The sequence below is a fragment of the Bufo bufo genome, chromosome 1 (genome assembly GCF_905171765.1).
Source record: "Bufo bufo chromosome 1, aBufBuf1.1, whole genome shotgun sequence".
NCBI lineage: Eukaryota > Metazoa > Chordata > Amphibia > Anura > Bufonidae > Bufo > Bufo bufo.
The window spans coordinates 741,183,031-741,197,371 of NC_053389.1; the positions used below are offsets into that span (position 1 = coordinate 741,183,031).

At 44.6% G+C, this 14,341-nt stretch overlaps 1 protein-coding gene across 14 annotated transcripts in view; it reads left to right on the forward strand.

Annotated features, from left to right (window-relative positions):
* Nucleotides 1-14,341, forward strand: part of AAK1 (AP2 associated kinase 1) — a 112,889-nt gene that overhangs the window by 58,992 nt on the left and 39,556 nt on the right. For 11 of the 14 annotated variants that reach the window (XR_005775636.1, XM_040414437.1, XM_040414436.1 and 8 more), the window contains exons 8-15: nt 1,811-1,914; nt 3,173-3,252; nt 3,807-3,961; nt 5,651-5,928; nt 10,338-10,514; nt 10,785-11,017; nt 12,330-12,487; nt 13,363-13,479. Coding sequence is in view for 13 of the 14 variants with exons in the window: in XM_040414437.1 (XP_040270371.1) it covers nt 1,811-1,914; nt 3,173-3,252; nt 3,807-3,961; nt 5,651-5,928; nt 10,338-10,514; nt 10,785-11,017; nt 12,330-12,487; nt 13,363-13,479 (1,302 nt within the window). In the remaining variant the exon portion in view is untranslated. The remainder of the gene's footprint in view (nt 1-1,810; nt 1,915-3,172; nt 3,253-3,806; nt 3,962-5,650; nt 5,929-10,337; nt 10,515-10,784; nt 11,018-12,329; nt 12,488-13,362; nt 13,480-14,341) is intronic. The other 3 variants (XM_040414438.1, XM_040414449.1, XM_040414448.1) reach the window with 1 other exon arrangement.

Here is a 14,341-nt window from a genome sequence, read left to right on the forward strand (position 1 = left end):
CATCCAGCTAGGGATACTTATTTATCCTGTGATAGCTCATTATTCTCCTGTGATTCTTTGAAGGGGTTTTCCTGGATCCTTAGGATAGGCCATCATTAGCTGATCAGCGAGGGTCCGACTTCTGGCACCCCTGCTGATCAGCTGTTTGAAGGGGCTGTGGCACTTCAGTGAGTGCCATGGTCTTTCCCTACGATCAGATATTGGTGACCTTTCCAGAGTATAGTATTGTTTTCACGGAAAACACTTTGGGAGTCATTTACTATGCTAATATACGCCTAAGGCTACTTTCACACTAGCGTTCGGGTGTCCGCTCGTGCGCTCCGTTTGAAGGGGCTCACGAGCGGCCCCGAACGCATCCGTCTGGCCCCAATGCATTCTCACTGGAGGCGGATCCACTGAGAATGCATCCGCCTGCCAGCGCTCAGCCTCCGCTCCGCTCAGTGAGCGGACACCTGAACGCTGCTTGCAGCGTTCGGGTGTCCGCCTGGCCGTGCGGAGGCGAGCGGACCTGTCCAGACTTACAATGTAAGTCAATGGGGACGGATCCGCTTGAAGATGACACCATATGGCTCAATCTTCAAGCGGATCCGTTCCCCATTGACTTACAATGTAAAGTCTGAACGGATCCGCTCAGGCTACTTTCATACTTAGAAAATTTTCTAAGTTTTAATGCAGACGGATCCGTTCTGAACGGATGCGAACGTCTGCATTATCGGAGCGGTCTAAAATTGTGGAGGGGAAGGGGACGGACTGGCTCATCTCATTCGCCGTTTTCTATGCCTGTTTTAAGCGTAGAAAGAGGTTTAAATGTAAGACGGCTCAGAAGTGGTCTTGCATTTAGAACTGGCACTGGATGCACTGCAGTTATGGAGAGGCCTGCACCTCTTCATAACTTTGGCGGATCCACCACCAGTTTAGGGCTTTATTAAGACCGGTGTCTAAAACTCTGGTCTTAATAAATGTGCCCATCTGAATTCTTTTTGAAGTTTGGTTTTTGGGCAAGCTGGGTGCCGTCAGTTTCCACTTGGCTTGTCAGTCAACCTTCCAAAGCTCCAAATTGTATTACTAGATTACTGAGCCCATGTACTAATCGGTAGTCTGGGTAACAACCTCTTTGGAAATTGTAACTGTAAGTTATTGGTTTCCAGAAATTGATATATCCTGAACCAGTATGATGCATTATTTAACCTAAAAGGCAAAGCTGGATATGTGCACGGTACTTGGGGGTTTAGCCATTCATTTGCCTGGTGAAGCTGAGTGACAACCACTTCTAAGCTGTAACGTTTCCAGAATCATGTATAAGATTTAGCTATATCTCTGTTCATTTCATCTGTTTTTAGGAAAAGCTTTGTGGTATCTATTGTCATCGGTTTAGTGGTATTCCCACTACAGCATAGTACATCACAACAGTATGCCCCAACTTTCTCATCGGAGGGCGTCTGACCAGAGCAAAATAATGTGAAGGGGCACAGATTATTGCATATGGGGGAAACCCCTTTACATAAAATGTTATAAGTAATAAGGGCATATATTCATGTCTGCAAGTACTTACATGTGGGTCGCTGAACCCATGTGCTCGGTGCTGCAAACCAGTCGTTGCCCACTCTTACCCACTTGCTCCTCTGTGTTTTACTTGTTACAGTAAATGCTATGATTCACTGGTCGGTGAGTGCCACACTTTCTGTTCCTATAGAAGTAAAGTAACAAGAAATCCATATTTAAACGTATCTTTACCGCCTGTTTAGCGCTTGTTGTGGATGGTAACACATGAACATGATTTTGTTTCATGGCTTATATATTCGTCTCTTAGGGTATATGCTTGAGCCAGATCCAGACACGAGACCTGACATCTATCAAGTATCCTATTTTGCCTTTAAGCTAGCGAAGAGGGAATGTCCCGTACCGAATGTACATGTAAGTGCCTGTACTGGTTCCACATAATTCCTGTCTATTGTGTTGTCGCAATTCATGCGATTCTCATCTTCTTTTGTGTGGTGCCAAATCAATTAGAAGTATAAGTAGGTGCGCGCCATACTACTTTCATAATGAGACCAGACACACAGTTGGTTTCATGAAAGCATCTTCTCATCCCCCCTGAGCCATGGTAGAAGAGAGAGCTTTATTCAAGTTACATTGACTTAAAAAGCCGACATGACATCACAAAAGGGGTGTTCCTTAGAGAGACTATTGGCGCCTTAACCTGATAGGAGTGGTTTCCGCAACTTCAACTCTGAGTTCATAGGTAGATTTGAAAACTGCAACCTAACTCCCTCCTTCCCCCTCCCCTAGTGACCTTAATGCACACATGGCTCTTACATCTGGTTTGCGGCCATCTAGTGGACAAAAATGTGTACTACACAAACATGTGTACTACAAAATGTTCGCATTATATATAGAGAGATATAAATCCTATCTCTGACAATTGTTAGACTGTTAAAGGGATTTTACATATTTGGCTACTCCTGACCAAATTGCCTCACATACATCCTTACAAGTTTATCTACAAATGTTGAAGATATGAATATATGTATGGTATCCTTGGGAGACCAGGTTGTATACTCTGGCTGCTTCCAGTCCCAGTATATTACAGAGACAGACTCTGTTACTAATACAGATCTCTTAAAATTAACCGCGCTGTCCGCGATTGATAATTACTCACCGGTGGTCTCTGGCAGTCTTTGTTTATTTGTGCTGCGGGGATGATGTCTCGTCACAATCACTGGCTGCTGGGGTCACAAGCCGTACATGCTAGAATTACCACTGAGGCAAGTGATTGGCTGCACAGGCCGGCGGGGACCACCAGATTGGTGTTTTTGAAGCTACAGGGTATTGAGCAGGTGAGTATAGTGTGCTTTTTTTTTTTTTGGCCAGTTTTTAACAAATTTCAGAGAGCCCCTTTAAGGAAACTGCCTAACAGCAGCAGATTTGCAGTGCATTAGAAGTCACTAAAAAGACGCAAAAGTTAAAACAGTATATCCCTTCATCAGATGTGTCGCTGTAGGTGGTTCAGAGCCACCCTGGCCCTAGTGTCTCATTAGATACAATTATAAAGGGCACATAGTTACAGATTCTACACTGTGGCACAGGAGTTTCATGTGTATGTCTGCCCATGATTGTTCCCTTTCTCGTTGAGGAGCAAGCGTTTGAGAGCCTATACTATTCTCTTATTTAGGACTCTACCATCCCTGCAAAGTTGCCTGAATCAGTGAAAGCAGGAGAAGCCGCAGCTAAGAAATCCCAACCGAAGGCCAGGTAAGCTCCATACTGGGTGAATTCGGCTGTCATTTTTTTACTGGGCAATTTTAACCTGCCTGTTCTTGAAGAAATGCCACCCATGGTCTGATTTTCTAGGCAAAAAAACTGTTGGAAAAAATTAAATATTGTCCATTCTTGGCCTGTTAGCAGGTCTCCAGCGACTGGCTGATGAGTTTTTATTTTGTGCAGGGAACTGAGTACTAAGGAGAAACCCAAAGAACATTTCTCGGAAAGTCAAAGGTGTTGAGCAAAGTTTAGAATTTCTCTGAGACCGCAAGAAAAAGCCTGTACTCTGCTATCTGTGGCAGTCCCCCAGAGAATGAATGGTGTGACAGGGTGCATGCTTGACCTGCCGCTCCATCAGATCGGCAGGATAGGATCTCCCGTTCTTGGGATCAGTGTGGGTTCCAGCAGTCAGACCCCCAGTGATCAGTTGGTTAACCCCTATCCTGTGCATCTACACTTGGCATAGCCCCTTTAATTGAAGACTTGAATTTCCTAACCATCTTGGAATGAATTTTAAGTGAATTTTTCTTTGACCTGTTTTGCAGGCTGACTGATCCTGTTCCAACAACTGAAACTTCCATTGCTCCTCGTCAGAGGCCAAAAGCAGGTCAGACTCAACCCAACCCTGGAATGCTTCCCATTCAACCGGCTCTAACACCACGAAAAAGGCCCACAGTGCAGCCAGCTGCTGCCCCACCAGGTATCTTCTCCAGATTTATTCTAAGAACCCTCCCCCCCCCCCCCCCCAACTTTTTATTTTTTATTGCATATGACATTTACATTTTGCCGGGCTCCTGTTTTGGAGTTCTGGTTACATGCTTATTAATGCAGGAAGACCACCCGGGCACCATACGTTTATGGCAAGATGCTTTCAGAATGGAACGTGAGAAACTGAAATGGTCAAAAAAGTTTAAAGGGCTTCTGTCAGCCCACTAAACCGTTTTTGGTTTTTTTGTTTACTAATAATCCCTACACTGCGATCTCTGCATACATAAGTAAAATAATAATTTTCGTTCAGTAGAATTTGATAAAACGCTATTTTTATAATATGTAAATTACCTTGCTACCAGCAAGTAGGGCGGCTAATTGCTGGTAGTAGCCGCATCCTCTGATCCTAATGACGCCCCCTCCGCATTGTGATTGACAGGGCCAGGGAACGGAATCGTTCTCTGCTGGCCCTGCTTGTTTTCATTCAATATCTGGCGCCTGCGCCGCGGCCGTACCTATCTTCAATCTGCGCAGGCGCACTGAGACGGCCACTCACTCGGCCGCTCGCTCCTCAATGCGCCTGCGCCAGGTGTAGATGTGACATCATCGGCGCAGGCGCATTGAGGATGGAGCGGCCGAGTGAGTGGCCGTCTCTCAGTGCGCCTGCGCAGATTGAAGATAGGTACGGCCGCGGCGCAGGCGCCAGATATTGAATGAAAACAGGCAGGGCCAGCAGAGAACGATTCCGTTCCCTGGCCCTGTCAATCACAATGCGGAGGGGGCGTCATTAGGATCAGAGGATGCGGCTACTACCAGCAATTAGCCGCCCTACTTGCTGGTAGCAAGGTAATTTACATATTATAAAAATAGCGTTTTATCAAATTCTACTGAACGAAAATTATTATTTTACTTATGTATGCAGAGATCGCAGTGTAGGGATTATTATTAAACAAAAAAAAAAAAACGGTTTAGTGGGCTGACAGAAGCCCTTTAAAGGCATTTAGGAATTTATTTATATTGTCATTTTTTTTATATTTTGAAGGTTTTTTTTTAAATTTTGTTTCCCAGAGTACCAATTATATTATATGTGTGCACCAGAAATCTGCTGGATTTATATTAATTATCCCCAGTATGTGGGAACGCCAAGAGGTGGGACGGTTAGTCGCTTATGAGATACTGTTTACATTTTCTTTGCATGTGGGGCAAATTTAATGGCTTGGCGAATTCCAGTTATGGTCAATGTCCATTCCACCAAGATCCACCCACAAAAAAGTGCCCTTCTACTGTATATCTTTAGCATATGTGCACATACACAATGCAGTAACCTCACTGAAGTGATTTGACATTCTTTGAGCACACCTGTCTATATCCCACAGGCTTTAGAGGATTGAATCCTAATGCCTCCATTTGCATTTCAGGTGATAATTTGGTCCAGGATATTAGACATATCTGGTTTTCCAGAGTTAGGGGCTGATGAAAATACATTTTGCAGCTATATGTTTGGTCCATGTCCCGGATGCGAAAGTCTTTATAAACTGTGGGTAAAAAAAATTAAAAATTTGTACGTACAACTATAGTACCACCATTGTGCTTGACTGTAGAAGCCCAAGTGCTGCTTTTAGTTGCAGTTTTCTTAGTCAAGTATCTTCTCAGTCTTTCATACTCATGTCTTTTCTTATAGCCGCTACAATCCAGCCCACGGCCCCTGCTTCTGTGCAGCCTACTGCAAAACCTATTACTCAGCCCCAGCAAGCACCTAAACCAGCCCAATCATCTCAGCAACCGGCCACTCCTGTCACCACTGCTGCTCAGACTGCAGCTCCTGCGCAGCCGCCTGCAACTCCAACTGCCCAGCCAGCATCTCATCCACAGCAGCAACTTTATCTCAAGCAACAGCAACTTCTGCAGCAGCAACAGGCAGCAGCTCTGTATCAGCAGCAAATGCTCCAAGCTCAGCAGGTAAGTAGCAATGGACAAGTTAAAGGGGTTATCTCATGACTAATGTAAAAAATGAAAATAAGAAATCTCTTTCTAACAAAGCCAGAACCAGCTCTGTACCTCACATGGATCTAGAGATCTCCACATTCATTGCTCTGCTAGATTTATATCAAGCTGACCTCTCAAGGGGAGTATCTTCTCTTCTGCAGCTAAAGGGACATGCCCATGCTCTCCCTATCACAACTCAGAGGGTGTGTCCATGCTCTCCCTATCACAACTCAGAAGGTGTGTCCATGCTCTCCCTATCACAACTCAGAGGGTGTGTCCATGCTCTCCCTATCACAACTCAGAGGGTGTGTCCATGCTCTCCCTATCACAACTCAGAAGGTGTGTCCATGCTCTCCCTGTCACAGCTCAGAGGGTGTGTCCATGCTCTCCCTATCACAACTCGGAGGGTGTGTCCATGCTCTCCCTATCACAACTCGGAGGGTGTGTCCATGCTCTCCCTGTCACAGCTCAGAAGGCAGTTGAAGGATAAAACTGAGCATGTGCGACCATCTCGGTGTGTAGATCAAAGAAACAAACAGCAGGTGGCGCTATACAGATACATTTTAGTGAATAACTCAGTAGCTATGCTAAATCTTTAATTATATTCACTTACAAAAGTATTCAGATCCAGGTGCTGGTTCAAACACTGTAGAATATTTTTTGTGGGACAACCCCTTTAAACAATATGGAGTCAGATGCTTTGAAATATTTGTCTGGTATTTTATAGTCCTCTCCGCCTCTTTCGGTGGTGGGATATAGGTTGGTAGTTTATGTGAACCACAAACATAGACCTCTTCCTTGCAAAGTCCTGCATACATGTTTCTATGCCTTGCCTGTGATTTAGGCATTTCGTACTACTGGACCTACAGACCCAGTCTTGTTGAACTATATATGCATGGCAAGAAGAGAGGCCATATGGCCATTACACAGATGCATTCACACTAAATAAACAGTGCAATAATAATTTCATGTCTGATGTATCTCTATTTGCCAGGACAAAGTGAACTTGTCATTTAAAGGGGGGTTCTTGCAAAATTAGTTTAAAAAAAAAAAAAGCCAGAAAGGGTTAAAATTTTTATAAAAAGGCTTCATTATCTCACTAATGTCCCACTGCTGCTCTCCATTTCTTGGCCACATCTTGAAGTAGGGATTAGTCAGTGATTGGCTGAGTGGCCATTTCGAGCCATTTCCTGTGTGTGGAGCCAGGGCCAGGAAGTGGAGAATAACTGGGAGCTGGGGGGGGGGGAGTGAGCAATGCTGGTCCATTTTATTTATTTTTTTTAACCTTTTCTGGAGGCCATCTGCCCCTTGCATTTGAGTATTATAAATGACCCCACAGTCTCAAAATACAAGAGGCAAGTAACCTGCCTGAAGGTGCCCATACACCTTAGATATCTGAGGATAAAAGAGAGTACACGCGGGAAATAAGCTTGTTCCAGAAATCCATCGTGCCCTACCCTTTTCTCGTTAATGTCATTGGGGGACACAGCACCATGGGTATATGCCCAGCTACCACTAGGAGGCGACACTAGATATTAAAAAGGTTGGCTACACCCAGGTGGGCTATACCCTCTCCACAGACACCAGGCTAATCAGTTTTAGTCTAGTGTCTGTAGGAGGCAAACACGACCTGCTCTTCTCCTCCTTTTTTTTTTTTTTTTTTCTCCCCATAGAGGTTGGCTGCTTTTTCTGGCAGGATGGGGTTTCCACCTTCTCATAGGGTGTTTCTCTTTTCCCACCTGCCTTGCTCCCTTCCCATGGTGAGTCTTTGCTGTTCTTTCTTTCAATTGTTCAGCCTCCAGTGCTTCCTTGTTTCCTCTCTACCATGCCCTTCACATGGTGTTTGCACAGGCCATGTTAGACAATTTAGAGTTTTTTTCCTTGCCGGGTCCTCTTACTGGTCGGGTTCCTTTGCTTCCAGGCCTTATAGAATCGCCTTCCTTTTGCGGAGGGGTGGTACACTGGGTCTTCCTTTAGATTGTCTCCAGGAAGTTTTTTCCTTGGTTCAGGACTGCTACTGCCCTTTTCCAGGCATGTTCTCTCTTGCCAGGTTCCCTCATGAAAATAAAATGTAGCCTTTAATAAATATACATTAAAAAGTAACCCCCCATTAAAATAAAGAAGGTAATAAACATACATAATATAACAACTGGGTGTCAGGATAGGGCTCTTGTACATACAAAGTTTGAGTCCTTGAATGGAGACTTTCCCTAATCCTGCCCCTATGTCTTCGGCCCTTCCTACAAAAGGAATGGCCTCCCCGACAGGGGCGATCCCGTATTCAGGAAAAAAAATATCACTGTCAATAATGCTGCCCTCACGCAGTGGTAACCAAAATATACTTATCCGACAGAATACTACTACCAAGAGTGACCAATACTGCAAGAAATAAGTCACCAGTTATAGTGGCCAGTAAATCATCCAGCCCCCTATTATGCAATAAGCACAGGTGTACCAATACATGAATGACTGAAAACCATGGCCATTAAGTCATCTGGCAACCTCCTCCAACGCATACACAAATGTAAACATCAGACTCCTGCTATACTAATAAATAGCCCAGTGATACCCGCGCGTCCCATGGTTAGAGACAGAATGCCCCTAGTAGCACCGTTTCCAGATGTAGTGCTGCCCAGGCGTGGTGAAGAGCGCACAGCAGTATAGTGTCCATCCACTGCTTGAGGGCAGCACTATTGACAGTGATATTTTTTTTGGGTCCCCTGATGAGCCCTTAAACTGTATCGGGCGAAACGCATTGGAACTATGGGATCAGAATATGGGACATTACATGAGATTGATTCGCAATAAGTTGCCAATTATTGGTGACTGTATATTTTGCTTAATTGCAAGTGGAAAGAGTATCCGACATTTTATTAGTGAATAATCTGTATATCTATAATTATTGTTTTTTGTTTTTGGCATTTAGGTTAGGTCATCAAATATATGCTAGGGGCTTTCAGGAGGTTCTTGAATACGGGATCGCCCCTGTCGGGACGGCCATTCCGTTTGTAGGAAGGGCCGAAGGCATAGGGGCAGGATTAGGGAAAGTCTCCATTCAGGGACTCAAACTTTGTATGTACAAGAGCCCTATCCTGACACCCAGTTGTTATATTATGTATGTTTATTACCTTCTTTATTTTAATGGGGGGTTACTTTTTAATGTATATTTATTAAAGGCTATGTCTTATTTTAGTGATAGTCATAGCTGTGACTTTTTTTGACAGGTTCCCTCATGGTCTAATTTTTCTTGTTGGGTCTGTCCTCTCATAGATCCTCCTCCTGGAGTATCCTTCTATATGCAGAGCGCTAGGTCATTACCAACAGACGCCTTCCGGTTGTGCTGCTCTCCTGTTTCTTTAGGGGGAGCCCTGGTTCTTCCAGATCCTTCCTCTGGCTCTCTAGTGCGCACTTGTTTAACTCTTGGTTCTTGTGCAGGACATCTAGCCCTGCTCCCTATATTCTAGCATCCTATTTTTCCCACCTTGGCTGGAGCTGGGTGTTTCCCTTTGTTCCTTTCTTGCATATGGCCTTTTTTCCCAGGCAAATGTCCTTGGGATCCTGGGGGTCTCCCACAGTTTTTTTTCCTTGAAATCATTTCATGCTATGGCCTCTCCTTGTCCTGTTGGGTCACATTGTTCTCCTGCACCTGTGCGCCCAACTTTTTGCATGAGATTTCCTTCCCACTCTCGGGGACTGCTTTGGGACATCCCATGGTGCTGTGTCCCCCAATCACCTTAACAAGAAAATTGGATTTTTGTACTTACCGTAAAATCAGTTTCTCGTTCAATTTATTGAGGAACACAGATCCCACCTTTTTATTTTCATTTCTCTTTCTGTCATCGGGCTGCTGTTCTTCTTTCCTTCCCCGGTCCAGGACATGTTGGTTCTTTGCTTTTTGTTTCTTTCTCCTACTACTATTGGTACAAACTGATTAGCCTAGTGTCTGTGGAGAGGGTACAGCCCACCTGGGTAGAGCCAACCTTTTTAATATCTAGTGTCGCCTCCTAGAGGTAGCTGGGCATATATACCCATGGTGCTGTGTCCCCCAATGAATTTAATGAGAAACAGATTTTACGGTAAGTACAAAAATCCTATTTTTTACCCTGACATCTGAGGGTTCCCTGTAGGCCCCGATACGCATTAGGTGGTTGGCCGGTCCCACTAATATCACTGGGTTCGGTAAGTGTTGATCCAGAGCGTAGAACCACCTAAAGAGGAACAGTTACTGGTAGAGTACCAGCTGAACAGTCGGTCATGTAACTATTGGGTCTAGGGGAATAGGGCACAAGGTGGAGCTAAGTGGTCCCTGAGGGTGATAAAAAAAAAGTGTGTCTATGAGTTCATTTAATTTAACCGATGGTCATCTTTCCTCTGATCCACAGATGCAGGCCATGCAGCAGCAGCAGATGCTTCAAGCCTACTACATACAACAGCAGCAGCAGCAACTCCTGGCTCAGCAGGCTGCCATGCAGCAAAAAGTGGCAGCCCCAATGCAGGCTCCTGCCCAGCCACAAGCTGCACCAGTAAATGTCCAAATATCTGCCGCTCAGGAACAGGGGGTGAGTGCCATCAGAAGCTGCGGATTTTTACCTCTATGTTTATCCTAATACTCCACATTGTTGTGTATACGCCTTACTGTACCAGAATGGATTTTAGATTTAGATAGAAGGGACCCCGACTGCTTTAATACATATTCTACATATTACTTCAAGGACTGCGGCTGCTAGCTCTGTCCCTGGGAGAATCATTGGTGGACATTTTTAGACTGGTACGCACGCAGGTGGTGATACTCTGCGATACTTAGCATTATGTTGGTTTCTTGTGCATAGCAGATCCAAGCTCCAGCAAGAGCCTCTCAAAAGCCGCAGCCAGCAACAACGCAACCCACTGCAGGACCTAAACTGGGCTCCCTCACCCCTCCTTCCTCTCCTAAGACACAACGTGGGGGACACAGGAGGATCCTGAGCGATGTCACACACAGCGCCGTCTTTGGTGTTCCTGCTAGTAAATCTACACAACTACTACAGGCCGCTGCGGCGGAGGCAAACCTCAATAAATCCAAGTATGTATAAGTAAACGCATAACTATAGTAATGGCTGCCTGGGCATTGTTCATGTTTTGTCAGAATGTCCTGCTACTTCCTAATAGGTAAAATTACTATTAGCATTTCTTACAGGCATCTTTGGATACTTTGTGACAAGGTACATACTCTTCATCGAGGACATGCATCATTAAAATGTAGTGAAGGGCAAAACGGCAAATTTAGCTCTGCTTCATCTGTGGATTTATTTTTGCCATTGTGTACAGATGAGCAGCGCTACATAGAGTTTTATATTCGTTAGTATATTTGTTTTATAGTAAATTCTGAGATCTGAGAATTCGGGTAAGCTCGCCAAGGTTTAGGTGGATGAAAAGTGACAGGTGACAGTGTCCCGTTAAATATATGTATGGCGGCGTGGTTTATTCTAAGTGGTCCCTTCCCTTTAATTATTTCCTTTATTTGTTAATGTAGTTAGTTAATGAGCATATACAGATGTGCTACCAGGCCGTATTCCTAAGAGATGAGGGAACTGTACATGCATACTGTACACTGAAAACCTTCAGGAAGGGCCAGGAATCTAGAAAACATCTATGCATGTAGCAAAGAGCTCAGCTCCTCTGATGACATGGATTGGGTAAGATGTCTTAGGCCCCCTTCACACTGGCGTCATGGGTGAGGGCCAGATGGGTTCAGAGTGCATTGCGGGAAATCCGTGCCAGTAGGCACGCAATTGCAGTCAGTTTTGTCTGCGATTGCGTTCTGATGTTCAGTTTTTTCCGTGCGAGTGCAATGCGTTTGCATGCGCGTGAGAAAAAACTGAATGTGGTACCCAGAACCAAACCCGGACTTCTTCACTGAAGTTCGGGTTTGGGTCAGGTGTTCTGTAGATTTTATTGCGTAATTACTTTTGTGAGGCCGATGCCAGGATACCGCACGGGCACTGACATGTGTATCCAGGGCGCATGCGCGGGATTACGGGCGCTGCACAAACATTACGTCGGCGAAGAGGAGTGGATAAATTAGCAGTGGGGCGGTGCTGGGCTCCGAAGTAATGGGCGCGGCTGGGCTCCAACTGCCGGAGGGACGTCCCTTGGGCTCCTTATTGAGGTACTTTGCATATTAATAAAACCAACTTTATAGACAAAATAAAAGACACAGGGCAGTAATACTAGTATATTTTAATGTAAATCGTGGAGACTGATGTGGTTATGTTATTAGCTCAGTAAATGAAATCCAGGTGACAGTGTCCCTTTTAAGGCAACATTTACTGCGTGTGTTCCTATAGATGTGGTAATATGACGGCTTTTTTTGTTTTTGTCTTTTAATCTCAAAGGTCGGCTACTACAACCCCCTCTGGTTCTCCAAGGACCTCACAGCAGAATGTCCACAACCCACCAGAGTCTTCTGGTTGGAATCCATTTGATGATGACAACTTCTCCAAACTCACTGCTGAGGAATTACTCAATAAGGATTTTGCCAAGCTGGGAGAAAGTGAGAAAACTTTTGGCACTTTTATTTTTATTATGTATGATATTGTTGTACTTTTGTTTGTTTATTTATATATTTACCGTATTTTTTGCCTTATAGGAGGCACCTGATCAGAGGCACCTAGGTTTTAGTGGAGGAAAATAAGAACAGACCCTCAATTTTCATCAGGCCTCCAAATTAAACCCCAATCATCATCAGACCTGAGATCACTTTCCCATATCAGACCTGAGATCATATCCCCATGATCAGACATCAGACCTCAGATCAGACCCCTATATATCAGAGCTCAGATCAGATCCCCATATCAGAACTCAGAATTAAAATAAATAAATTAGCTTACCTCTCCTACTCCACTGCCACTCTGCAGGTCCGGCAGTCTCCCCTGCACTCACTGATCCCTGGTCTTTTCAGTTTCGCGCTGCTGATTGCGTCAGGTCAAAGTTTGCACATTGTGTCCTGATGGTGTATGCAGTGAGGACACAGCATAGTGCCCAGAAGACCAGGGAGCAGTGAGTATATACGGCTCTAGCAGCGCCACAGTCACTGCTCCCTGCGCCTTCTATATACTAGTGGGCACTTCCATAATCAAAGCCCTTACTAGTATTCTCTTTATAAGATGCACTACCATTTTCCCCCCACTTTTGGGGGAAAAAGGTGTGTCTTATAAAGTGGAAAATACGGTAGTTGTTTGTTCAATTATTTATTTAATAGAATTTTTTAAATGTGCCCTTAAAGGTGTTTTCCCACTAACAAGGGCAGATGTGGAGAGATGTCTCACTGATGTTTCTAACCCCCAGTTGATCACCGTGTGGTGTGAGGTTACCTTTTGGGTGACTATGTCCTGTCTGGTCTTTTACACATTTCCATGGTCTCCCTAGGTAAACCCCCAGAGCAATTAGGCAGCTCTGCAGAGGATCTTCTGTCTGGCTTCCCAGCGCCCCCTGCTGTCTCACAAGCTGATGCTTTTGGACCTTCTCTGTTTTCTGGTGGAGCAGGTGACTAATTACATTTTATTTCTAAGTGTGTATTGAATGTTGGAACGTATTGGAATTTTTTGTAATGTAGGAAAACTGTGCCCTAATGACTGTTCTTATTTAGAATATAGTCCCGCACCACAATGCCCAATATTCCCCCCCAGCATGTCTTTCTTGATGATTTACATTCTCAGTAAACCTTCAATAACCTACAGTGATCACGGGCATTACGTACAAGGATAGTAAGAAATCAGTGGGAACATGATCTCAAAATAAACGCGTTAGGTTCATCCTGTTCTGTCCCCATCAGAGGGCGGTAGAAGTCTATCCCCCACCTGCTGCTATACAGCTGAATGATTTGTAATTGATAGAATCCCATTGTTGGCTATAAGGCTAATTTTACACTAGCAATGTGTCCGTCCAGATGCGTTCCGTTTTTACAGTGGTCAGCATCCGGAGTGAGCATTGACCCATTCATTTTATTGAGTATATACAGTATATATGCCCATGAGCTCGATTTTTCAGTGAGCATCTGTTTGTAAGGAAAAATCAAGCCATTTTCTATCGTCATCCATGTTTCGCGCAGGACTGATCCATTCAAGTCAATGGGTCAGTGAAAGAAAATGACAGCACATGGGCTACACCTGTATTACTTCCAGTTCTTAAGGTCTGCAATGGCAGAATTAGAGTTGGAGATTTTGACTGAAGCAGGAGGCAACAAGGGTTGCTTTTTGGCACCCATTCATCCAGTTGCAAGGACTAAGGGGCACATTTTAGACGCCGTTCTTAATAAGCCCCTGCTCTGGCGGTGGATCTGCCCAAGTGATGTAGAGGCGTGTACACCACCGATTCTAAATGTAAGACAGCTTCCTTGTCTTTTATA